Below are 27,624 nucleotides of genomic sequence, written 5' to 3'. Positions count from 1 at the left end.
CTTCAATTTTAATCAGGCAGCTTTTTATTATCAGCTTTTTCGTATTGCAAAGCATATTGATGTAACAAGTAGTGCCTGCTAGAAGTTCGACATTAGTAATGATTTCTTTATGTATGCTTAGTAGAGTGTTGTTGGGGGTTTTGGGTTTTTTTGTCACTTTAACAGATTTATGCCTTTCCAATAGTTTCAGGATTCTAAGGTGTTTTGTATGTAGCTACTTTAAAAAGAACAGGGTCAAGGAAGGTGATTAAAACACTATCAATGACACATCCGTTGTGTCAAGCCCTACAGTTCTAACTGTGAGCCAAATGGGGCTCCTGTGCTCATTGGCCAACTGTATTCATATGCATCCCTGGTGAGGCTGCTCTGGGCTATCAAGGCCTGTTGGTTCCCTCAGGGCCCTGAAAAACATTTGCACTGTTTATTTATCCTTTCCCTAAATATCTTCTAACAATTACTGTAGCAGGTTGGATAATAAAGCAGAAGGCCCTTTCCAGCCCATTTACTTAATTCAAATATATCAAAGGAACTAAAATATAAAGCCAGCTCTTACATAACAGCTATTCTTGATATATGCCTCTTTGCCAAACTAGTGAATTCATATCCTGTCCAGTCTAACTTGGCTGGCCTCCATAAAGAACACAAATATTATTCTGCAGCTGATATATTCTCACTTTTGCTGTCTGAGTCTGTTGAAAGCTGAGATACTAAAGAGCGGCATTCAATTAAAACAATTTACTTATGGCATTGATTATAAGTGCAAAGTCCAGAAATAATGAAGTCTTTCTCACACTTTCTTTATTTTTCCTATTGTATTTAATACAATTAGCTGTTTTAAAGAGCTTCCTGACAAATATTTCTGTTGTGATGGGGCATTTGTTATTACAGACATTCCTCCTGCAGAAGTTGGACTGAGCATTCTCCTGGTGACCCATTTTCACCCACAGCTACTTTACTGCCATAAACTCAGCTTGAGGCTACCTAGCCTGTAGGAAGTTGTGATTAGTGCAGAATTTATATGCCATCTCAGTGAGGTGACTTCTGAGAAGCACAATTCAGGACTCCTGTATGTTCTTTGGCTTCTCTTTTACGCATTAAAACTGTTCTTCCTGGCTTTATTTCAGCACTCAAGGTCTTTTGTGGTGCTGGCATGTTGTACTTTAAACCAAGAAGCAGTCTCAGAGAAGGCCTGAGTAGGACAATTTCAGATATATCATTCTGCTCATTTCCTGAGATCTTTCCTGGAGCTAATCATTGGCTTCTCGATCAATGGGGCAAATACAATGTTGAAAGTTTAGATGGGTTTATTTTTTCACAGGAGCACAAATACTGAAAACAGCAAAATGTGGTTATGTCTAATTAAGAGTTCATGACACATCTGGTGGAGGTTCAGAATCAAATAGTTTGGTAGGTTTCATACACAGGTTATGAATACTGTGAATCATTTATTGCACTGGTCTGAGAAATTTCAGTTAGCTGGGGGATACTGTAGCTTAACCTCTGCCTATTTAAATGTAACAAAATTTTATATACTGAGTTATTGCTTGTTTAACGATTATCCTTCATCCTCCATTACATCACTCCTAATCAACATAGCATTCTTGTCAGCTTCGTTTCACTCTTGGATGCTGAAGGATTTAGTTTATTTGGGTTCATATACTTATGTGTGTCAATTATGAGCCCTGCTTTGTGTTTAGTTAAAGCAATCCAGTAGATTACATTGAAATATTATGCATAGATTTATGGCAGCTTTTTGTTCATGTTGCCTAAGTATCCAAACCCATATTAAAATGTGGGAGCATTTGATTTATTAATGCTCATTTTCTTCTCCCAAATATGTCCTTGATCTTAATGTCTTTTAGCAGCTTTGGAAACAAGGAATTTAACAGATACATCACCAAACATCAAAAAATAACTGTTTCAGTCAGATGATGAAGAGATTCAGATTTGCAAAGCTTTTATATCTTTGAGAAGCAGTCTTTTGTAGAATTATCAAAATATGTACTCAAAAGCATGGTAATCAAAATACTGTCAATATTTTAAGAGATAACTTCATCTCTTTAAAAGTTATTGCCCACATAATTTATATTACCATGCACTCTTTTTTGAAAATTATATTACTGTGACATTGATATGGATGTAATTTTTAAGAATTTGAACATTTGTGAGGGGATTGGCAAGCATTTGATTTATAGAGTTGGGAGGAGTGTATTCCAACATAAACTCCATTGAATCTAAAAGATTAAAATCTTGCAATTAAATTTACACAATTCCACTGCCAACAAATCTTACCGAAAATCTGACTCTGTCCATTTATCTCATACCTAAATGCCAGTTCAAAAGAGAATGTGGCCTTCATGACTGTTTATTTAGAAAATATCTTGTGGTTCATCATAGAAATAGGTGGTGCAAAAATGTGATTAAAATTCTTCCAACACTAACAAAAGATAGCATAATCATTTTGTCCCAGCAGGAGAGAAATGGAACCATGGGGCATGTTTATTTGTACCACAGACCACATATTTCCTTGTTTGGGAACCTTAAGAAAATCATAATCTGACACTAAAGACTATATTAAAGATCCATTTCAGTTAGAATGATAAACAAGAGGGGGTTATAAATCTTAAAATACTGTTTAAGAAGAATAAGTGTGTCTGAATGTAGTGAGGTTTTGTACTGAATTACAGCATAAAAAAATAAGGCATGTGGGGAAAAAGTTCTTTTCCCTGCCAAGAAGATGGAGTCAATCAGCTTGTGGTTGTGTACTGCTGCACTGTTTTTCCTTTGTTCTGACTGCTGAATGAGCTACACTGGCAAGCCGGACCTTGTAAGTATCTAAATATCTGTTCACTTTGTCCACAGTTCTTTGTGAGCAAATGATCAGCTTTCTGATTATCTTGTTCAGAAGATACATACTGATGTGCTCTGAGTATCTACAAATTAAAGTTTTCATCACACTGTAACCACAAGGAATCAAAATACTGAAGGTGTTGATCTGTTTGGGGCATCTTTTGGTTAATCTGATGCATCCAATAACCTTGTATCCGGAATACAGACTGCCTGACATATTTAAGGGTCACTTTAGGGGTTTGATCCTCATCTAGAGAAAAGGAGTGTGCCCTCCCTTCCGTATGTTTTTCTTCATGCTCGTTGCCACACTGGTTTATCCACAAGCCTTTTGGTCGCAATAGGAGCCAGTCTGATATTAATTGAATAATTTACTATTTACTGTATATCTAACAAGCCTCTGAATTTATTGCATATCTAACAAGGAAGTTTGAGACCCTGTTTTACATTTCAATAAAGTTCTTGTTTAATTTCAGAGATGTTACAGTGTCAGCAGTTGCAATTGAGTGTAATTTTTCCAGAAAGCCTTGACCAGGTCTAATTAGAAGTAATGTACCTCTGTAGAAATTAATGATTTACAAGTTAATGGCTTTTTTTATTATTATAAAAGGAAACATAATTTTGAATGTTTGTTGACCCACATTGACATATTATATTTATTTACAAAATTATTGGAGCTGATGTGGTTTACCAGAAAAATCTGGTTGAGGAAACGTTTTCAGATATGCATTTACATTCAACTACTAAGCACAACCAAAAAGCATGTGTCAGTTTTGCATAATTGGAGTAAATATTTTTTCAGGTTTCATTCATTTGGAATATAGGTTACAATTCTGGATAAAATAATTTAAGAGCTGTTTGAGTATTTTGGACTGGAAATCTTCTTTTTATTTGCTTAGGAAGTATTTCTGTTGTATGCACCGAATGGACGAAAGTTGCAACACTGAATTGAAGTGACTAGGTCATTCAGGTCTTGGAGGGTGGTTTATGTTTTTTTAAAAAAATGTGTTTCATAAAAGAGTTCTGATTTGCATTTACAGTGAGCTTCTAAAATGGTGCCAATCATTCACAATTAGAGTAAATATTTTTTCAGGTTTCATTCTCTTGGAACTGAGGTTAGAACATTCAGTGAAAATACTGAATGGCACTTCTTACTGAACTAGGCACATGTGTGTGGGAGGTAGTAAGAAATGCACTAGAAGCATATGTTTGTTGTTCCAGGCAACTTTTGGTTTATATGGAAAGAATGCCAAGCCCCTCAGTAAGAAGACTGAGAAAAAAACATTTGACACTTCAACGATTTGGCCTGTTAATTTATCATCTTTAAGTAGGTACAGTAATTACTTTCCATCCATCACCAAACTATTTGCCTGCTCCGCTAAATGAAGGTTTCATGACTCCGGTGCTGGGGTGCACTAACAAGAATGGCTATACCCGGCCATGGAGGTACATGACAAGAGCTGAATTGGACCTTTTGCCTCATGCTGGAGAGTGGAGTTGGTGAGTGGACCCTGTGGGAATCCCTTTGCCTGTTCTAACAGGCCTCACTGATTTAAGATGTACTTTACACTTTCACAAGCGAAGGAAAGCTGGCTGGCGGGTGCGGAAGTTCTGGGCCAGGATTCATCTGGCATTTGAAGTCACAGGAAGTTAATAGTTGTAAAGGATTTTCAAAATGGAATGACTAGCATTAGTGCTGAATTGGGTTGACCTGTGGCTTCTTAAAATATAGGAAAAAAATGGATTTGGAAAAGCACACTACCTTACTCATTCATCTCTTGCACATCTCTTCTTTGTATTATGATACCCCTGCTTTTTGTTGTATTGCCTTTCCTTCTTGCATATTTTTACCATATAAGAATGAAAGTTAGTCAGCATAAAGCATACATAAAAGTGTCAAGAATTTAGAAACACCTGGCTTGGTGCATCAAAGTTTATTCCAGCATGCTGGAATGGTCAACTTGCAGCAGGAATGGTGACAGTTCTCTGGAGAAAATAATTTTGACATTTTCTCCTCTGACAAAAAAAAAGTTAGTTTGATTTTAATAGTTGTAAAATAATATGTAATGCTGCTATCAAGTCTAGGTAGCTGTTCCAAAAATTTCATTGAACAAACACCACACTTGAATATGTTCACAATAAAACTTGTTAAAATGTAATATCATGACTTCGTTTTTGTTATTTCAACATCTCATTGATAGAACTGTTGTTTGTTCTTTAATAGCTAACCATATACATATTTACTGGGGTACTTGAAATTGGAATCAATAGATAATCAAAGCTTAAGAACTCCTGCTACACAGTACATAAAACTATTCTAGAAGCTTTCCAATCATACTGAACTTTTAGATCCTGCTAACTTAAGTCAGTATTTCCAAACTTACCTAAATTAGTCACCTGCAGTGAAATTCTGTCTCCTTTGATTTCCATTTCAGTTTTTTCATTTCATTGTACAGGATTAAGATTTTTCCTATAGTCTGTATTTAGGCACCTAAATTTGTGGTCTGTTTTTTTAAACATGTCAAACACACCCAATTCCCACTAAAGTCAACTGATGGTATATATGCTCAGCATTCCTGGCAGCTGGAATGAATTTTGGATCTAATTCTGCAGGTGTTGTATGGAGATAAATTTCTGCACCGGCCCAGAATTGGTGGTAAGGCCACGTTCAAATGCTGACCTTTGCATATTTTAACCCACTGCTCAAAGCTCAACCAATGACCATGTAGGTTGTTCTTCCCCCCCTGAACTGACCTATATCCTATTATTCCATTTTTATGTATGCCTCTTTGTTTTAAGCATTCTAGCTTGGCATCTGTGTCTCCAGCTTGTGCTAGCATATATCAAGTATATAATTGCTGCCACCAAAATCACTCCTGCATATTCAGCCTTGAATTTCATGCATGTAAACTTCATTGCAATTCTTGTAATAACAAAGATCAACATACTGACACGACAAATTGTATCTCCTTATGTTAATCTACACAGAACTCTTTTTTTTTTCTGAGGTAGACCCTTTGTTTTATAAACACCAGAATTGGCAAGTCTAGCCCTTAGTTTTCCTGTAGGAATTCTTGAAGGTCTTTCAGATTTCTATCATGAGCTCTTCTGATCTTAATGTAGGTGATCTTATGTGTTAAATGAAATTGAAATCAGAATGTGTTACCTATGCTGCCTCATCCAAGCAGACCTTGGAAGAACAGCATAAATACCATCTTGGAGTTATGTTGATTAGGTTTATATCCCCTTTCTATTCTAATACTTCATACAGCAAATGTTAAGTCAGTAAACTTACTGCATAAATAAAAGCATCTGCCTTTTCTGTCGACCTTTTCAGAGTAAAAGTTACTTTCTGATCAGCAAAACTGCAGAGAGAGAGTTGCTTTGAGAAGTTCATTAGTAGTGATAAGGGCTATTTATTTATTTATTTATTTGGTATCAGAGAAAGATTAGAAATATGGTGTCAAGTGATAAAAAATTATCCACATGATTACTGAGCCACATGAAGTCTTATCTTCTCCTTCATACTGTATAGTACCTGTCAGTTATGTTTAGGATAAAGCTTCTATTCCAGTTTTCATAACAAGGCTATATTACAGCAAAAGTAAATTTTACTTTTAAGACTTCTACAGATCTGCTTCACTTTAATCTGTCCTTTCAAAAAATATTGATTTTTCAATTAGATGCTTAAATATATTTGAAATTAGAACAACAGAAGCCAGCCTGAAGTGCCATAAAAAATTAAATGTGTGCTTTCAATGCATTTTTCCTACACAAACCCACAAGATCAAATACTAACACTGTAAGCATATTTTCATCACACACATAAAAATAATCACATAATGCATACCCACATGCTTAATGGTAAACTATGCTTTTGAACACTCTGAACAAGGGCCATGATTCCAAAAAGTGGATAGATTCAGCTCCAGTAGTTGCTCACCGAGATGTCTACCAGAAGTTACCATCCCTCTGCTGTTCCTCAGCTGCTGTGTCTGGTGAGCTAACTCACAGACTAACTCAGTAACTATTACACCTACTGAGGAGAGATGCTCCATGCAGCTCTCCAACTTTTGGCAGGGAAGCAGAGCAGTCAACTGCCACAAGGAGTCAAAAGCTCTGACAGCCAAGGCTAGTTCTATCTAGAATTGCAAATCAGAGCCCAAAGATAAAGCTCAGTCAGTTGGAATATGCCTACCTCATATTAGTGCAAACCTATGCTCTATGGCTTACAGTGACTTGAAAGGAGAAGCAAACCTCTTAACAGTAAAGTGCAGCAAAAAGGTCTATGTAGAAAGTGACATGATTTTTTAAGTCAATGAGTTCCAGATTAATAAAACATGCCGACCAAGCCAGATTGCGACCCTTGTCGTGCAGGGAAAGTCTTTCCTTTTGGAAATGTCACTCTCATACTTTTTTAGGGTTGATTTCTTTCTGGCCATGTCTTATTTTAGTGGCCTTTTTGGGGCCACTGATCAGTGGGCTGGTATTCTTGGTTGATGGTTTCAGGGCTCCAGTCTGACCACTGCGTCCTGAATTCTGGTTCTTACTGCGGGCAGTTCGCCGCTTTTGCTCTTGCAGTCTCTGCTCCCATCTCTGTAGAAATGCAGAATGCAAAGAGGATGAGTTAGGGAAGGACATAACCATAAATAATTATGAGTTAATGCTATCCCAAACCACTGATACTAGTGCTGCTTTTAACAGTTTTGTGCTCTATACTGCAAGGCCACTGACGTCAACATGTTGTGACTATTTGCAAGGGGAATGTGATGCATATTCTTGGGTGGAGGGAATTTCCATGATACCAATGGATGGAAATAACAACTGCTCGTCTTGTGTGCATGCTGCAAGTGCCTTTTCAGAAATCCATGGGAAGCGGCACCATGCCATCAAAATGCCAGGATCAGCACACTGGAACTCCTTGGCAAGTCCCTTTCTCGCTGTCTTACTGAATGTGCTACTTCACTTTTCCTCAGAAAAGTCTGCAGAAATCAAATTATCCTTTCACAATATATATCTAAGCAGACAGCTACAAGGGAAGGTGGTACTTATTTTCTGGTTCTGCTTTTCTGAGGTGGGGAGAGGACGTGGCATGAACAAGCTTATGTTACGGACAAGTATCGGAAATGACCACTGAAATCACAATGTTCAGAGCTGCAATGACATAGTTGTGAATAATGCATCTGCAGCTTTATTCAGCAGCATCCCTGAGAAATTTTGAAATCAATTAGATCAATGAGCCCACTAAAGAGAAGAGCTGTCAGATTTTCAAAACCCAATAGTGCAGTGGTTAGAAAACAGGTTTTTACGTTGGGTTTAAGTGGTTAGGTCTCCAAAATGTAGAGGGATCCACAACACCACAGCAGAGATTTCAGTCTTTCACCTCTAGGAACAGAAATACCTATTTTAAGGAAAACAAGGCAAACAATAGAAACTCCTAAGGACAGGGGGTTTACCCAAGTGATCAGAGCAAGAGAATTGCTCTCCAGCTTCCCAGTTTAGTATCTCTGCACTGACCCTGTTGCAACTCAGACTCTTGTCCTCACTAGAGAAGAGACCAGTCATGTTGTGGTTATGTTAACAGCTGTCTTCTGTGGTTCACAGACAGCTCAAAACATCCATTCAAGCAGTAACTCGAGGCAAAAGTTGGATGAAAGTCTTCACAGATGAATGATGGACATTAAAATGAAGACACTATGATACCAAGCTCCATACTCACTTTGTGTAGTCATGGTCATTTTATGCATCTTTATAAAAAAGAAGTATCAGCAGTCATTTGTTTAGTTGTGTCCCACTCAAATATGTTTAAATGAGGATTCAGTTTATGAAACTATTTATATCAGAGGAAATGACATGTGCTTTGAGAACTAATTTGTTTGGCAGTCACGCATCTATTTGACAGTCTGAAAATGAATGCCCAAAGATCTTTCAAGGCACAATTAAAAATGACAAAACAGTGTAAGGAGACAAATAAAACACACTGTGCACCAGTAACAGGGTATTAAGTAGACAGCTAAGGGATTTAAAGAGTCTGAGCCATATATCAATATTCTTCTGAATCCCACATGGTAACTTCTGCAATTGCCATGCACTTATTTTTTAAAGATTTAAAGCATGTTTTCATTTCAACACATAGGTGTCATATGAGTAAGTGAAAATGGCATGATATAAGCATCAAAAACAATTCCTTCCAAGAAGCTGGTCTGTAATCTAAAAGGTTCTACTTAAATATTCCTACATCATTTGCCAATCAACTTATAACTAAAATAAACATACACATGTGTCCTCAATGCTCTGAAACCTTTTCTGAATTCCAGAAATAACTTTCTTCCATCTCTAAAAATGGGAGGAAGAGTCAGACATTCTCTTTCCATTATAAAGATGAATTTACAAGTAAGGAGTGATATGAAGTGATATCCTGAAGCCCCAAAAAGCAGGGGCATCTCCTGCACCTGCCACCCAGGTCTCTATAGAATAGACTTTTCCTTCCAGTGTTGCCTGAAACCAGAGAGAGAGAGATAATGCCCAATACTTTCAATTGGCCTTTAGTAGGGAGTACCTGGTGAGAAGTCTCTATCTCCAGCCTGCAATCTTTAATACACCAAAGGTCATTAATCCAGTGCAGCGAATTTCAACTTCCTTTCTTACCTAATGTGGACTACATACTCATCTGCATATCACCTATCTGACAACTACCGCCTTAGCAATGATATGAAAGAAATTCCTGGAGTCATTATTGTAATAAACCAGAGTTCACATAAAGATCATCCAACCAGATAAAATAAAAAATAAAATAGAAAAAGATTTTAGATACCCTAAAATGCAAGACTAAAATTTTCAAATTTTCACTTATGTAATTATGAGGTCTGGAAATATTCAAGTGAAAATAATAATAACCAGATGTGTTATGGATATCTGAAAGTCATAAAAGTTAATCAATGCTGAAGTAAAACAAAGCTGTTTAACTTTCTATCAAGAACATTAACATTGTTTTTTTTGCTTGTATTTACCTTAAATCTTCTGTTTAGTTGATCCTTCCATTTTTCAACTAGACATCCATCAAGAAGCATTAACCTGAAAATTAAGAAATAAACACAAGTTACAGGTATTTCTGATTTTGATTCCTGAGAGGCTATTCCAGATGATTTAACACAGATTGAGGTTGAAATGCACCCACAGATACTGGTACGGAGAATTTCTATGTAGGGATGATAGGTAGAAAAAGAGTTTTCTCCATCCCTAAATGCTTTCTAATGGATTTCTACGTGTTTATACTGATATTCCCAACATTCTATTCTAAACTCCGTAAAACCAGAAAATAGTGTTCAAAATAAATCAGACTTTACAGCCAAAACTGCAGTGCACAGCTAGTACTGAGAAACATTTAGGGCCCTTTGTGCTCACCTGCAGCTATCCTGCAGGGGAAAATTGTCCTGTTGATCGCTGTTAACAGAAAGTGATGGGTTGGGTAACATCCCATGACACTACTGAAATATATATATACATATATTTTCACTTATGCCCGCTATATGTTTCTCTGTGTGTTTGTGTGAAGAGTAGATTAAACTACTGTATTTTAATTCTAAATTAAAAAAAAAAAAAAAGAGGCTGGTTCACATGCACCAGTTAATACAGCTCAGCTAAAAAATGGTAACATAATTGTCCAATCACTTACAATCATATCCATTTCTACCTACAAATACATGAGAATGGCATTATGTGTTTCCAATAGTAAATGCTTAATGAGTGCTTTAAAGAGAATTTGGAAGAGGTATGAGTAGTGATACTTGCCTACCAATGAAATCTGGCTAGCTGTTGTATGAAAACATTGAGTCTAGGTGTTATGAAATGAACAAAATACTTTCTTCTAAAGCAGCCTGATGCCATACCTTCTAAGTACCAACCTAGAAACAAGTTTTGGTTTGGCTTGGATTGGTTGTTTATTTGTTTGATATACCAGGCCTTAATATGCCCTAATATAAATTCCGTTAAAATTCTGGAAGGTTTTGCTTAGACGTCAGTGTTGGCTGGACACATCTAACTATCATTACAAATGCACACAATTCCACACAGCACTTTGCTGGCTGGAGAAGTTTACACAGTGTAGCAGGGCCTGACCTCCAGTTCCCATGAATAGTCTTGCTGCTCCTGGCAGTTCAAACACAGCACAAAATGCTGCCTCTCAGAGTCATTAGCCACGGTGCATCCACTTTGACCAAACGTAAAAGGCCTAACATGACTGCAAGCCATGGAGAATCAAAATCAACATGATATACATTTCCTTTGCTTTCCGAGGAGATATTAGAGAACTAACAGATAGGATTGAAGCCAAGGCCACATTGTAATAAATGAAACCACAACATGGTGTATATTTGATGCAGCTTCTGTTCAGGTCAGATTATTGAGTGAAACCTTAACACTATTGACAGGCGTTTTGCCATTGACTTCAGCGGAGATACAGCTTCCACCCATTTTGCTTCTGTCATTTTAAAAAACTGCTGTAACTGAAAACCTTCTGTTTGCATGACGCTGAGTTCAACAGGAAGCACATATAATAGTTTATGTTTCTTTTTCAAATCCATTTTAGTACACTATATGAAATTAAAAACCTCGGTGACCTTTAAAAACAGTCACAAGATATCTAGTAAATCGTGTGTTTTTCCATAGTAATGGAGATGCAGATTGTGATCTTTGACTTTTGAAATCTCCCTTTACTGACAGCCTCCAGAGAATCCTCTCCAACAAAGCTCTGCAGCCCAGAGCTTCTCCAGCACGGTCTAGGTCATGATCCTTCTATGTGACTCAGAGCTTGTATCCCTAAAATGGCTAGCACAAGTAAAAAGTTCTAGCCATATCTTTGTTAAATACAGCAAAGTGCTGTGCAATAATAAAATGCTGTGCTTGTTAGGTCACCAAAAAAAAAAAAAGGTTAAAGTAATAAGGTATCAGACAGCAACTTTTAGAAATACCTGGAAAATGCTTTTGAAATATCAACATAAAACTAATTAAAGATATGGATATGGCACATCATGTCCTGTGTGTAGATGTTCTGTGGTCCTTAGAAGTGTGTGTGGTCCATCAACATTAACATCACCGTATGCGAAACTAGCCTGCACATTTTGCAGCCAGCCTTGCCTCTGACCCACAGCACACAGGCCTACACAGTACCTACCACACCACAACCTGTCCTGCTTGCATCTGCTGCTACTGGTACACTTGGGGTGCTAATGGGGATGGGATGTCCCCTTCTGCCTCAAGGAACCAGAGAGAAAAAAGAGCCGTGATTCAACAGTCCTTCCCCTCCAGACTAGCAAGCTGGATTTCCTTCCATGCCTGGGGCTAGGCTGACTGCCAGATGAAAGGTCTAGTAACGTTAGTTTTGCTTTGTTTTTTATTTTAGTCATACAGCAGGACTGGCAAGCTGCTCTGAGAGTATTTGCTTTTCATCTGCCATCTGGGAGCTGGAGCTCCAATGGCTGCAGCTTTGGCTGGTCCCAGTACAGCTGTGGGATCACAGAATCACAGAACATGATGAGTTGAAAGGGACGCAAGAGGATCATCAAGTCCAGCTCCTGGCCCTGCAAAGGACCCTCCCCAAAAGTCACATCATGTGTCTGAGAGTATCATCCAAATGCTTCTTGAACTCTGTCAGACTTGGTGCTGTGACCACTGCCCTGGAGAGTCTGTTCTAGCACCCAACCACCCTGTGGGTGGTTTCTGATGGCATTGGTCCAAAGAATGGACAGGCCAGTCGAGAAGGCCTGGCTCTGACTCCCGCAGCTCTGTGGCAATCAGATGTATATCATCTCCTGCCCACTCCCTTGGGGTCGGTGAAGCAGAACTATGCCCTCCATGTGGTTCTTCCAACACAGACCATCATCTATAGCCACCATTAGGCTTGTAGCACATGAAACAGCTCATACCAATGAAAAGTGGTCCTGGAAAAACACTCCTAAAGAGCTAGAGATGCCTAAACTGCTTCATGATGCATTAAGCAAAATGCTGTCAGCACCTAATGCTACTAGATATTATGCTCCATGTGTCAGCCAAGTTTTGTAAGCACCACATTTGTGGCACAGAGCTGAAACTCATGAAGGGGAAAAATTCAATTGCGAAGGTAATCAAAACATGTACGTGTATGTATGAGTTATCCTAAGAAAAACTATCAGCAAAACATGCTTATGACGAGGAAGGAAACCTTGCTCATCCTCCTTCCAATCTCTCATAGCCAACTATAACACTTTCCTACACCACATCTCCACGGCTCACCTTGAGCGCCACTCATAGCACATGATGAGAACATCCTGCTTCGGTTGAAGAGGCGGACATTGGCAGGAGGAATTTGTAAGAAGAGGCACTTGGGACAGAGGAATTGGTGTTGAAGATTTAAGTATGTCTTTGACTTCAACCACAGTTGTTATCTCATTGCAGTTCCCTCTTTCTACACTTTTTACTTTAGCGTGAATGACTGAAAATAGAAAACAGATGCATGAGAACAATAAACAGTCTTAGAAATTCAAACACATCTCAAAATAAAATAAAACATATTAAATTGAAAGCTGTTGTTCCTGTTGTGAAACTAGAACTACTTCTTCGTGTGTGGGCATGAGCAGTGGCTTAGAATAACAGAGGCCTGATCCTGATTTAATTTTCAGTAGGACTGCTGACAACTGTGAAATTAAACATGTGCTTAAATCTTTGCCAGACCAGGCCAAGCGATCTCGCCTGGAATCACACACATGAACAGCTCCTTCAACTCAGACTTGAAAAACCCTTTGAATACATCAGACCCATTCTATAGCCACATCTGGTTATTTCTCATTAATAATGAATAATTTACCTCACAGACAGTTATCATGAATTCGGTCTTTTCAATAACAAAATCATTTCCCTGCAGATGGCAATCAGTAACCATAGTCTTTTCTTAAATGCAAGAAAGAAGGGAAGGTTTGAAACAAGTTATCAAAAAAGTAAGAGGCTTAGGATTGTGACAATTTACTCAATCTATACTTTTTTTTTCATCTTTTGCCTTTGGATTATCCATCAGTAGTGAGATCCTCATATAAACCAGATACTGAAACAGCTTCTTCTGACTCTGAATACAGAATCATTTATATTTTTACCTTTCATTGAGGAAAACTCCATGTTTGGATGGATGCAAGGTGAAACTGTGTAGATTGCTCTGAGATGATCCCTGGCAGTACCCACCATGGCAACATTTCATCCCTTCTCTCTTGTGAGAAATACCAGATTAGAAAACTGAAGTGTGATTTTTACATGAAGGACATTGTCTCCAGAAAATGTCAAAACCAAGGTCCTAATATTCAAAAATTCATCAGTGAAAGAAGCATAAGAATTGTAGGGACCACAGTGTGGTCAGCCTGCATCAATGCTGCCCCTGCCAGCCACCAGGTCAAAAGCCTTCAAATGAACTTCATAAAATTTGTAATAAACTTCACATGTAGAAAACAGGAGACCAGCATTTTTAATGTGGTCTGGGGTCTTGTGCTACTTTTATCAGGACATGTATAACACACACAAAACACATGAGAAATACCAGTTTTGGAGAGTCACAATCCCTTTTGAGGTTTTATTGGAAACCAAGTTCTGACTAGCTAGAAATACAATTTGTCAGTATGTATTATTTTAAAGGATTTCAGAAAAAAAAATGATTTTCAACTTGTTCAGTGTTGTCGTGTCTCTCAGTTAATTTTCCATATAAACAAGTCTATTTATTTCAGAGGAGGCTGAATAAAAATTTATCTCTCAAAAACAAAATCTTGATTTCACATATTCAATGGAATTATATTTTGGACCCCAATCTATAGGCTTTACTCAAGGAACACTCCCACTGAAGGCACTGAAATCAGAATGTATATGACTAACACTTGACTTTCATTTTCAAACAGTCATTTTATATCAGTGCTTTTTCATCTATTTCAGACAACTGCCGAAGTTCATTGTCCCACCTAAACATACTCCTATGTACTGAGACAGATCAAGGAATTATATAAAAAGAATATGTCATATAAATGCCCCAAAATGCTATAACAAAAAAAAACAAAACAAAACAAAACAAAAAACACTGTACAACTACCTAAGTTAGATATTTAGTTTGATTATTCCCACCAAACTGGGGTTTGGACTTTTTTTCCATGCTAACAAAGCAAATAACTACAAACTTACTTTCATTTGATATCAAACTAATAGGAATTGAATCGTTATAATAACCCTACTGCAGAAGCAAATATGCCTCGAAGAAAAAACTGCCACCTGAGGAAAAGCCCATAAAGTGCAAAATACAATACTGCATATTAAAATCATAGTTAATAGGGGTTTTCTGTTGACATTACGGGTGATTAATCTGTCATTTATCTAATCTTAAACAGAGTTCTTCCTGACTCACACTATCAGAAAACCAAAGGGGGGGGGGAGGGGAGGGAGTCAAGGGGGAAGAGGGGTGAATACTTATTTGTATGGCCAATATGTCATGCAACATATAATAAAACTATCAGTCAGCTCCTTGGTTGGATGGTGCAAATCGTCACTGAATTCACTTAATCTCTAACAATTCTGCACCAGACAGAGCTCTGGCTAGTAAGTAAAAGCATATATGAATTTTAAAAACTTTTTATTTTGCTACAGTTTTATTCATATTTTGTTCATTTATTTTACATGTTTTATTTAGGTGGCAAATATCTGTTTATTCTACCTGCTGGATGAAAACAGGAGCTGGCCAAACAGCAAGTGCTCATATTAGACGCAATTGTGCTTACTAGAGTGACCTTCACAGTAGCAAGCACTCTTTCTGCAGAGCAACCTGTTGATGTCAGTGCACATTACCAATGCTTCACTGCTTTTATCAGAAACACGCCATCACCTGCACTATTACTACTACTGCCTGCACGTGGTGTGTGCTACAGGTGGGTTTTGGAAGAGGACAGCTAGTTGTCCCCGGGCAAAAACCCACTTGAAAAGGCTGTGGAGGAGTGGTCTACTTGTGCCATGCTTGCTGGATGGGGCATGGTGTGGGTAAAGCATCCACACGGAGCTGCCTGGCTTGCAGGGGACACAAAGAGGGTGTGGGATAGGCAAAATGAAGCATTTTCCCCCATGCACTTACTGTAGCTGTAGTTCTTGGCCAGGTAGTTTGACAGCGTAGGCTTTGTCTTTTTGCACCTGCACCGCTCTTCAAAGGAAGAGAAGGGAAAATGGTTGAGGGGTGTCAGAGCGAGCCTGTCTCCGGGGAGGGGGAGGTGGGGGGATCGCCCAAGGCTCACCCTGGCCACGGCTCCTGCAGTCGGGCTCCAGGGGTCTGTCCGGCAGCATCATGCCCTGCGTGAAGTCCGTCCACTTCACATCTGCAAACAGAGGAGCGTCAGGGAATGAAAACTGGCAGGAAAGGCTCCGGGACTGAGGCGTGGGGGTCCCGCAGCCACACACACACACACACACACACACACACACACTGCGGGGGTAGAGGGGGTCTGCCCTCCCGCTGCTCCCAGGGCGCTCACCCTCCGGCAGGTCGGTGACTATGGCCTCTGGGGAGATGCAGACACCGCGGTCGTAGACGGGGAGATCGTCGCAAGCCAGGCTCTCGGGCCAGCTGTGGTTGTATCGGCGCATGATGGGCTCGCAGCCGTCGCGGGCGCGCTGGCAGACGGAGCGGCACGGCTTGATGGGGTCGTAGAGGAACTCCAGGGTGCAGATGGGGGCGTACATGGCGCAGAGGAAGAAGGGCAGGACCGGGCTGCAGCCAGTGGCCACCAGTTCCTCGTACTGTTCGATGGCGAGGACGGCGTTTTCCTGGGTGCTGTGGTGGAGGTGATTGGGCATGCGGGTGATGTTCCAGGGCATGGAGCGGCACATGGGGATGCGCACCGCCTCGCACGGCGCGCCCTGCGCCCGCGGGCTCACCCGCAGCCACAGGGACACTGCCACCAAGGCGCGCAGCATCCTTCTCCTCTTCCTCCTCCTCCTCCTCCTCCTCGTCCCTCTCCGCCGCCGTCCGCCGCCGCCCCGCGGGTCCCGGCGGCCGAAGGGCGCGGAGCGGCGCTGTCTCCCGGTGCCCGGCTGCAGTCAAGTCGCGGGAGCCGCCGCGCCGACAGCCATGGACATCGCGGGACCGCATTTATACCGGTGGCACGAGTGACGTGGGGCCGATCGCGCTCCCTTGGCAGCCCCGCTCCTCCGGTGGGGGGGGGGGGGGTGTGTGCGTGTGCGTGTGCGTTTTGCTGTGCAGGCACGGTGACATCACCTCCACCCCGTTTAATCCCCCGGCGACATCACTGCGTCTCTCGGCCGCGGCTCCAGCTCCGTTTCAGTTTTCATCTGTGTCATAAATTTCTTCAGGTGGAAGGAGGGGCGGAGGGGACGGAAACCCAAACCACACGGTTCTGCCCCGGGGCTCTGCGCTCCGGAGCGGGGAGAGGGAAAGCGACGGTAGCGACCTCAGCTCCCTCCCGCGGGGCTGAACTTTACGCCGCCTTTTCTCAAGGGAGAAGAAACTTTTTTGCGGGCTTGAGGAAGCTCGGCGGCTGTTCCCGGCGCCTCCAGGAAATTGTAGATTTCCCTCTGTGAGCTCGACACGGGCGGGGAAAGGAGTGAAGCGGACGGGCGGACAGACGGGGTAGTAGCTCCTTGCCCGGTTTGCTCGGGATAGGGGAAGAGGCGGCGGTCGAGCCGGGAGCTGGCGGCGGGGCCGGGGCACCGCGGGGCCGTCAGCCCCGCGCTCCGCTCCCCCCGCCTCTATCCCCCACCAATCGCATCTGCACTCGAGTGGAAGAAGGGGTTTCAGGCTTTTCCCAAGTGGTTTTTAAATTTTTTTTCCTTAGTACTCCACGGCCACGCGCCCCTGATGCAGCGCAGTGGCGTGCCCGCGCGGGGGCATGGGGCTACCTCCCACCCCACCCCGTGCACGGAAAGACCTACGGGCCCTTTCTTCACTTGTGGGGAAATGCTGCTACTCAGTCTTTGAGGGACCTGCCGAGAAAACAAGATTAACTCCATGCCAGATTATCGCAGTGGCCTGGGAGCGCCCCAGCACAGCTCAGAGGTAGTAGCTCCCGGGCCTGTCCCGGCCAGGTACAGTGGTGCTACCGGTGTTCCCCCTTGCAGACGCAAGAGAGCTACAGAGATGGAGCGTCTGTGGAGCACAGGCTTCCTCCTCCCTTTGGGGGCGAGGAAAGCGCATCCAGAGCGGGCAGGAAACAACAGCTGATAAACCTAAGAGGGCAGTGGGAGGTGAAGGAATGCATGTGCTTTGCGACACTGGCTGCCCGTGCGGAGCCATTGAAATTCCCCCGTTGAAGACAACATTAAAGCAGTTTGACCCAGCAGGTCCCACTTGTTCGTGTATCCCCTCCCTCCCCAAGCCCGCACAGAATGCCCGGTGCTTGGGCCTCGCAGCTGCCCCTCTGGGCACCCCCCAGTGGGCATAGCCAGGGTGCGCAGACCCTCCCGGGTGCGGGGAGGGAGGCGTGGGCGGGCGAGGGTCCGGGTAGCCCGTCTCCTGTCGCCCTGCTGCCTCCTGCGCTTGTACACGGCAGCTGGCGCAGCAGCCTCCCGTCTCCGCCGAGGTGATGCGGGTTTGGAGGCGGGCCGCCCCCGCCCCCCCGGCACAGCCTGCCCGCCCGCCTGCGCGCCGTGCGGGGCGGCCGAGTGCGGAGCGGAGCGCGGAGCATGGCGCGGGCGGCGGGCGGGCGGCAGCTGCGGCCGGGGCCGCTGCCGCTGCTGTTGCTGTTGCTGCTGCTGCTGGGCGTCCTCCTGCTGCAGGGTGGCGCGGCGGCGGCGGGGGCCAAGCCGTGCCAGGCGCCGCGGCAGTGGGAAGGGCGCACCGTGTTCTACGAGCACGGCTCGGGCCGCAACACGCGGGCCGCTGTCTCCTACGATGGCCCCAACCAGCGCCTCCGCATCCTGGAGGAGAAGAAGGCGCTCATCCCCTGCAAGAAGTAGGTAGCGGCGCCGGGACCTTGCGGCCGGGCCGGGCCGAGGCGGCCCGGCTGGGCGGGGATGGTCGGCATAGAGCCCGGAGGCGGCTCCCGGGGGTGTGGGGTGATGTGGAGCCGGGAGGGAGGGGATCTCCCTCCCCAGCGTTGCGGGCGGCACCTCCCCTGCGTGAGACGGGGGAGCGCGGGGAATGCCGGAGGGGAGGCACCTGCGTACTGGGAATAACTGGTGGTAGAAAATCTGTCATGACTTAAATCCGTCCTCTGTACATCTGTACATAAAGAGATTTATGATCAAGTGTCAGCTTTTTACCTTCAGAGATATTCCCCCCTCCCAGCTATTTTGTCTTTTAAGTGCAAAACCAAAAATGAAGCCCAAAATGTGAAGTATAACGCATATCAGGAGGTAGAATGAAGAGATTATACTCAAACGTGAATAATGTCATGGGAGGAGGGTAAAGATTCTAGCTCAGTAACTTGCTAACATTTTACAAGTTTTCTGGACACTCTTGGTCCTTGAGTGCCGAGGTGTCAGGATGCATCTGTTATCTGTGATACAGTGTATTCATTCACACCACACAGCCCTGCAGGACCTCATTGTTCTTCATTTATACAGGATGTATCTATTAAGACCACAAGTAATCCCCCCAAATCCCTGTGTCATTGTGCATTTCTTGTTTTGCTGATAAACAAGCGTAGAAAAAAGCTAACTGAAGAAGAGCCTCTTTTTTTCCTCCTCAACCTACCAAGCTCAGGTTGGGTAGAAGAAATAATCAGACCAGAGAGGCCTTCCTGAGTGATAAATTTCTGCCTACTGAGGGTCAATGACTTTCAGACAACATGTCAAGACATGCCTGCCAGTGTGAGAGTAGCCAGTCTGCCCGTACCTCCGCCTCTCCCACCTACAAATTATTCGAATAATAGTCCATAAGTTCTGGGGATGTGTAAGCCAAAGTAAAGATGGGCCTACAAATGCTGTATCATCCAAACTAAATGATCTCTGCTGTTGAAAGATCAATATTCTTTTTTGCTGCTGCCTTTTTTTCCTGACAATCAGTTTCTTACCAACATCACATAGTAATTGTTTTAGCCTTTTCAAATGTTCTTCTGTGATCCTTTCTTTACAAATCCCCGTCACTCTTAAAACTGTTTTATATGCTTCATTTTCAAGCTAATCTTTCCCTCATCAGTTTTTTTATCACTGTTTTCATATAGGAACCATATGAAGAACGTTAAAAACAACATACAGATGTTTGCTGGTGTTCTGCTAAAATATGGCGTAGAGTCTGACACTGGCCAAGGGGTGCTCATGGTCCCCTTCTTTTACAAGTCCTAGGTTGACCTTCATGTTTGACAAGCATGAAACTGAGCTACAAAGTCCAATGCAAGTCGTTTCTAGAATCTAAATTGTACTGAATTAATTTCTTCAAGCTTTTATTTGAAAATTTTATTTTAAGATTGAATAATTATTCTACGTTTTCTACTCTGGGCCAGATTTTATTTCTTGCCAAGATCTTACCTTTTTACATTTTTGATAAATATTTGGTCTGGATTCAGTTTTTTTCTGGGCTAATAGGACTAGAAAGAGGCAGAGTGCAGTAAGATGCACTTGAAGCATTCCTCTGTTGTTTTTTCCTGTATTAGTTTTTTGTTGTAGACAATTTCTGACCTCAGGGATCCCCAGTGTTTCCATGCTGACTGTGTTTTTTGCCATCCAAAACAGGAGAGGGGTTTTGTTATGTGTGCAGCTAGTGTCTGCTCGGGGCATGACCCTTCCAGGGCTTCCATTGAAGCCAACTGAAAGTCTGCCATTGATTTCAGTGTGTGTTGGATTGGGTCTGGAATTGTGATCACATCTTCGTTTCACTGTAGACACAATGAGTCATAAACTGAAGCCTTCAGAAGTTAGAGACACAGAGATGTATCCTGTCTTGAATAATAACCTCTCCCCCACTCTGCTTTGACCTTGACAAAAACAGGGGTAATTACACTGAGGTATAGACTACAAAATCAACAAGAAAAATAATCCTGGTCTCTAAGGAAATCTTGGTTTAAATTCTCACATTTTGCTCCTATCAGATGCAACTTTTGTGCAGCAATCAGGGTTGGCCAACAACCACATTTTTCTACAAAGCATTTTCTGAAGATTGTGAATGTGAGCATTAATCAGACGCAGCCCTGTTTGAGTTATTGACTGAGGTTAATCAGGGACACAAAGATTTGCCTGTGTGGAATGGCTTGTAGGCTCGTAACTGCAGGAAAATATGAAACTTTCAGTTTTTATTGTAGATATATGTTTCAAATTCATGTCATTTGCTATGTGATGTTTTCATACCTACATCAACCCAGTAAAACATACCTACATCAACCTCAGAAAAGTAGCCATAAGGTAAACATCCAAGTGTTGCTTCATTAACATCACTTCTTTGCTCGTTAGTCATTGAAGAGCACCCGAGGTGCAGTGACCACATTGGCTCCCCATTGTCCAGGTGCAGTGTGCCACCTGCCACCTGAGCACACACCTCATTTGCCAGATGACAAAGCAGAGCCAGTTCATTAAAGAGGTCTTTGATGGTAGTTTCAGCCAGTTTGTCAAGTGGGTGTTTCTTTGGATCATACAGTTGGCTGCTGATACTCTGGCTTAGAGTGTAAAAACTTCCAGTAGTGATCCTAGGCTGAGCTTTTTAGAGGAGAACCTGTTCCAGTTGGAGTAATTACTAAACTTTCTTTTTCACTTTTACAGACCTAGCCTTATCTACACTCTGCTTCTTATGTTTTCTCCAGTGTGCCTTACCCTGCTGCTTTTTTCCCCTTCAGGATCAAATTTTTGAGAATAGATAAGGAGGGCAGGGACAGTGTTATGGTTTTGTGTAGTGTTCAGCTGATAGCAGGAGAGGAGAAAAGAAAACAGACCAGTTTTCATTGAGTAGTTTGCACCATTTCCTGTTTGGAAGCGGTCGTGCCGGTAGGGTTATTGTATAACGTGAAAGGAGAACACTTGAAACAGTTCCCTAGAGCTCTTGAGAGAAAGATGCATTCATGTTATCTGTTAAACACAGGATGTGTTTTTTAATCCTTTATTGCCTATTACATGGAGTTACTTCCTTTTGTGCTCTTTGGATATTAAACCTTCTTCACTCCTGTTCAATCCTCTGTTGGCCACCAACTCAGGACACTTCACAAAATAGGTAACAGTCATCAGCATGATTTGCTGTTGGGGCAAAAGTGTTTCTTTTTAAGGTAGCTTCTAATATTTTAGATTTGAATATGACATCACTGCAAACTGGTGAAAAATCCTGGCTCAAAAAGGTCTAAACAAAAAATCCTACTGACTGCATTATGGCCAGAACTTCATGTCATCCATCACCTTTATTTTCTTGGAGAAACAGAGCAAGAGATGTGGTGAAGCCACTCAACAGGTGTTAATGCTCAGTTATAAAGAAAGAAAAACATGAAGTGAGGAGCAGAGCAGAAGTAACGTAGATGGTGTTGAGGGCTGGAGTGTTACTTATCACATGCTGTATTCACAGTTTCACACTTATCTTCCATCCTATTTTCTACAGAATGATTTTCAGGGGAGGCCTAGTAACAGATTGTCCTATGAGAAATGTGATAGTGGGAAAAAAAACATTTCCATGTGCTCAGAAAAGTCAGTAGGAGGAAGAAAATGCCTTTTTTTTTTCCTTCTATGAGTGTATTTTAACAGTAACCTCCATGGCCCATTGCAGCACATTATGATGCTTGTGTATTTGAGATTGTTATAGTTATTGTCTTAAAAAATGTAACTGCTAGTATGATAGAGGAGTGACAAAGCTGTGTTTAGAGAAATACATCTCATCCTGGCAGACTGTATGCTTGCATGTGCCAATCCCTGTCCTTGACTGAAGAGTAGCAGCTCAAGGTCAGGTGCAAATATAACAATATGCATCTGGAGAAGAGGTGACGACTTTTCAAAATAAGCAGAGTGTGGGCACGCGTATCTGACTTAACTACTTCTTAGTTGTTTTAGGGTGTGTGATTGTAAAGGAAAAAACAGTGCTGTCTGACCTATTAGAACCATATAATCCATCCGTTCTGTGGTCACTGTGGTGACTCAATAGGCTAAGTATTGAGCTGCCCTGAGCGACTGCAAATTTGTTTCCCAGACTTGGTTTTGGGAGTGGTTTCTGCAGTTTAATGTTTAGGGGAATTAACAATGGTCATGGGTAAAATTTTCAGAAATGGCCAAGTTGCTCAGGAACCCAAGCCCCATTTTTTAAGATTATGTAGAGTGTGCAGAATTCCAAGACCCTTAATTTGCAGTGAAACATAGAAGTTAATTTTCAGCAGTTTCTTTAAATCTAACATGAGTTCTTGAGCTCTAAAATTCTTCATAAGCTGCTATGTATATCTTCTGAGAATAAGAACTAAGGGAAGGTACTCATACCTTGTGCGTTTACTTTCCTTCTATAGGTGTCAAGTTCTTTCATGGACCTGCTGCTGGTAAAGACTGTGAGTTTGGAAAGGTGGCATTGGAAAGCTGTTGTGATGGATGCCGGATGGCAGTCAGATGTTAGGCAATATCCTGAAGCAAGCAGCAGTTGTCCTAGTGGGAGTTGTGTGATTTCTGGGTTTGGAGGGTTGGCTGTACAAGCATCGACTTCTGCATTTGCATCATAAGTCAATTTACGAGTCAGTTTGCTGAGTGATGCTCCCTGTGAAGGCAGCTGGTTCCTTGGAGAAGAGCACTGTACAAGGAGGGAGCTGTGGTCCCTGAGGGCTGCATGGAGGAGCATCTTATCTGGCTTCAGCCGTTCATTCTGTTTGTTTCTGCCTACAGGCAGCACCAATAATTTCCCTTTCCAAGTTCTTGATCCTGGTGGAAGTCAGGCTATACAGTTCAGGGAGGCACTGAAGTTAATTGCTTTTGTTGTTACAGGTGGGTTGGTTGGGAAGAGATTAAAACACTGCTCAGGGGAGGCAGTTGAATGTCTTCAGATGTCAAACTGCAACACTAACAAGCAATTGGAGTCTATCATCAGGGGAAGTTGAAACTGATGGCTTAGCAAAGCTTTTGCTGTCTTGTATCCTATGCTTCTTTGAACAACAGCATTTTTGTTAGTTGTGGAAGAAAAAACAAAGAAAAGAAAGAAAAAATAAATGAGTACAAATAAAGCAAATCTGTTGCTTTAAGATGCCTGTTCAGTTTAGTGTGGTGTTCTTGAAACCCTTGTTTTTGCTAAGTACTGTGGAGCCATTTCATGCAGTACCAAAACACAGCACGCATCCAAACTGAACAAAATAAACTGGCTCTTAAATTTAAAATAGCAGAATCCACAAAACCCTTTAAAGCTAGAGAGAAAATGTAGATAAACAGTATCCAGTGACCCCAAATTGATAATTTGCTAGAGCGCTGTTTGCTGTGCTTAAAAACCACTGTCAGACACTCAATGGGGTCGTTACTACCGCATGAGTTATAGATATTGTTGACTGGATGTTCTTAAAAAACAGAGAGGTTCTCATCCAGAAGTTTTGTTTGTCTAAAATACATTGTTAAATGATAGTCACTGATACCATATTGTTGTTGATACTAGTGGATATTGGCTTAAGCCTTTTATCCATTGGAACCCTTTAAATTTAGGGCAATACTTCTTTCTTACCTCTTATCCTGTCTTCCTTGTCTGTTTGCACTCTTTGAAATAATGTTTGTTTGCATTGAAACTTATGACTCATTTTCTACTATTGTTATGATAAAAACTTAAAGCAAAAACAGAACTGCACTGAAAATATAATATGCCTGTATCTCTGTAATTTAGACCAGAGCACCAGTGTTTTCATAAGATAAATCACTGTAGTTTTTATTCAAGGTTTTTTTATTCTTTTTTTTTTCTTGATAGAGACATAAAGTGAAGAAGAATAGAGAGGGATTCAATGTTCTGTGCTCACAGACAGCACACAGACAGTTGATGGTGATGTGACTGCACAGCTAAACAAACAACAAACACAGTGAAAGACATGTTTATATTCATGATCTTAATTTGGGCTCCATTCAGCATGAGACCTGATGTAATTGGGTGTCACAACCGACAACATCACACCTATTCTCACAGGACCAAAGGCCATTCACCTGAAAAAGTTCTCTTCTGAAAGATAGTCTTCTAATTTAAGGCCGTACTTGCACTTCTGTGAGGTAAAAAAAAAGAAAAAAATCTGATTGTACCTTGCTTTCAGAGAAATCTGGGGGATAAAATGATCCAAAGGAGATTTTACCAGTTGATGCATTAGTCCTTCAATTGTAATTAAGGATCCAGGTGTCCTCAGTGTAAAACTACCAGTAATTTAAAACAGTTTTAGGTATTCAAGACAGCATTTACTGAAATGCCTCCAGAAATATGTCTGTTCATGTAGTTCTCTAGAATCTTTCGTATCTCTAGGATCTCTCGTCTTCCCATCCCAGTTTTGTTCACTGCAATTACAGTGCTGGAAACAATAGGGTGTTGTAGGGCACATTCTCTTTCTAAGGATGTGTTCTAACTGGTTTTCTTTTGTGGCTGTAGCTGTCCCTGGGCTGAGTAGTGGTGTGTGCTGGAGTTCCCTTCATTGCAGGGGGAGGGAATATCCTCCAGAATTGTCCCAGCAGCTAGGGAGCAGTTGTGTCATGTTCCCAGGAGCAGGATTTAGGAGGTACTACTGCATCTTGGAATTTGGAGAGAGCTAAGACGAGAGGGCACACTGAATTATTCGAGACATGGTTTATCTTCCAAATGCAGTTGAACAGTATTTTGCTTGATGTGCCAGAAAGAGAAGGGGCTTGAATATGATGGCTGTATATTTTACAGTTGAGATCATACTGAAAAGCCGAACGGTCTGGGTTAACAAGCAAAAGATTTTTCACTTGTTGCTTACTTTTGTAACTTAGGGCTGCAAAGTTAGTGAAGTCAATGAGAATTCTGCCCTTGGCACAAGGATCTCATTCCGGGACTTTACGTTTGGTGAACATCTGTAACATACGTGGGAGGTACAAGAAATACATTTCTCCATTTCCAATTCAAATTCAGCCTCAATTCCTGAGGCTGGTTCACATTGCCAGAACTGAAACCATTGTTCTACCTCTAGCCTTATTGGTGACAGCAGTGATATAACTGAGGTGGACAGTTTTCACTATTGTGTCTTCTGAGTGGAACTGAAAGATGGAGTGATAAAACCAGTGCCTCTGAATCCAGTCCACACCCCATCTTTGCCAGAACTTCCAAGGATGAATTTTGGTAGGTGATTGCCAGTTAAAGTGTTCAGGGAAAGAGGTAGGATGTTTAAATTATAACAGAAGACTTTTTTTTTAACCTTCCTTGTACTTCATTTTGCAGTCCATTTGTTCACTAACGTACTTAATTTTCATGCTACTGGTATTCATTGGTTAGTGTTGCTATTGAGTTGTTCATGTGAAGAGAATTTACGTGTAAGTTTATTATTATGTAGTTTAGAGGTTGTTGCTCTTGTGCTTCTTCTTGTCAGAGGTCATCCTACTCTGAAAGTTTTCTTTTGCAGATAGAGACCTGATTTGTTTTGCATGTCAACAGGCTTATCCATTTATTAACTACATAGGACAGGTCTTCAACTGGATGACATTGTCCCAGACAAGAGAAGTGAGTGAAATGGTACCAAGTTATGCCTTTGTTGGTATGCCAGGTGATTAGCTGATGCAGAATTGAAAGGTATCCTTCTGTCTTCTCTATTGTGCTATGAACTGATGGCTAACCTTGACATGGCTAGATGTTTCAATCCAGGAAAGGACAGCGGCATAATAAATAACACTAAGCTATTCAGAAAAAGCATAAATATACTTCTTTGTCACATAACATGGGTGAAGGTTAAATTTAAAAGAGCTTTGGGAAAGATGAATGCTTGCCACAATGGCCAGGTATTGAGGAGACATAAAAGTGGGAATAAGAGGCATGTAAATAAATGTGTGAAGTTAGAAACTAACAGAGTCTTAGAAATGGACTGTTGAAAATTCAGGGATTAACATAGTAGAAAATAAGGCAGAGTTTTCTTCTCAAGCAAGGATTTAGGCATCAGATCTGTGCAAAGACTAGAAGAAAGGGTCTTTTCCCATGCCTGTCACACTAGGGCTGCTTTCTAAAGAAATGGACTTGAGACCAGCCAGCTGTGAATCTGTGTAGCAGCAGCAGCAATCCAACTCCTGAACCTCATGTTGGTCAACTTCATCCCTGTCTTCAGATGGCTGTCATATTGGCCTTACCTGTAGATTTGCAAGGAATTGTATGCTTAGCAACTTGAGTTCTCTCTCCTAAAGTATTTTACCTGTTCCTCTTCTTAACTCACAAGGGAAATTATTTTCTCCTCCAAAGTGTTTTCAAGGCATGGTATAGTGTCTGGTATACAGGGGAGCGGATGATGTCTGGGTAAAACAGGGCTACTTTGTGCAATATTTTGGCTCTTCTAGAATAAGGAGCATTATGCCCGGCATGACATTGCATAACATGAAGGTACCACTGGCCAGTGAAACTTCTCTTCACCTCTGCCAAACAGACCTGTTTCTTTCAGATGTTTTTGTTTACTGCCTCACTTTTATGGCCCCAGGGGAGATGTATGTATGTTGACTAGAAATCTTAGATTCCCCAGGGAAACTTAGTGTCCTCCCTAGGCTCCAGAGGATGCCTTTTTGCCTGTATCGTGGTCACTCTCCAATGCCTGAGAGTCATGAGTCAAGGACAAGATTTTCTGCCAGGAGTTTGTTCCCATGTGTGACAGCATGGATGGCTCAGCATGTGAGACAGTCCTTGTTTTGAGTAGTGTATTAATTTCTGGAGCTGGTACCTCTTATACT

General features: G+C 41.8%; 2 protein-coding genes across 3 annotated transcripts in view; one reads left to right on the top strand and one right to left on the bottom strand.

Moving 5' to 3' along the window:
• Nucleotides 1-6,243: 6,243 nt before the first annotated feature.
• On the bottom strand, nt 6,244-16,927 carry SFRP4 (secreted frizzled related protein 4). Its single transcript, XM_064670056.1, has 6 exons — nt 16,365-16,927; nt 16,128-16,208; nt 15,971-16,036; nt 13,117-13,315; nt 9,858-9,921; nt 6,244-7,443 (listed from the first exon to the last, which is right to left on the bottom strand). The coding sequence occupies exons 1-6, from the start codon at nt 16,804-16,806 to the stop codon at nt 7,255-7,257; spliced, it is 1,041 nt and encodes a 346-aa protein (XP_064526126.1). The 5' UTR covers nt 16,807-16,927; the 3' UTR covers nt 6,244-7,254.
• A 769-nt stretch (nt 16,928-17,696) lies between these two features.
• Nucleotides 17,697-27,624, top strand: part of EPDR1 (ependymin related 1) — a 31,723-nt gene continuing 21,795 nt past the window's right edge. The window contains exon 1 of one of the 2 annotated variants that reach the window (XM_064670043.1): nt 17,697-17,905. In XM_064670043.1, coding sequence (XP_064526113.1) covers nt 17,739-17,905 — 167 coding nt within the window. In that variant the 5' untranslated portion in view covers nt 17,697-17,738. Of the gene's footprint in view, nt 17,906-18,500; nt 18,801-27,624 lie in introns of those variants that run through there. The other variant, XM_064670032.1, reaches the window with a different exon arrangement.

The sequence above is a fragment of the Pseudopipra pipra genome, chromosome 1, assembly GCF_036250125.1.
Source record: "Pseudopipra pipra isolate bDixPip1 chromosome 1, bDixPip1.hap1, whole genome shotgun sequence".
Taxonomy (NCBI): domain Eukaryota; kingdom Metazoa; phylum Chordata; class Aves; order Passeriformes; family Pipridae; genus Pseudopipra; species Pseudopipra pipra.
The sequence above is the reverse complement of the archived record's forward strand: the minus strand, read 5'-3'. Positions and strand labels throughout refer to the sequence as shown.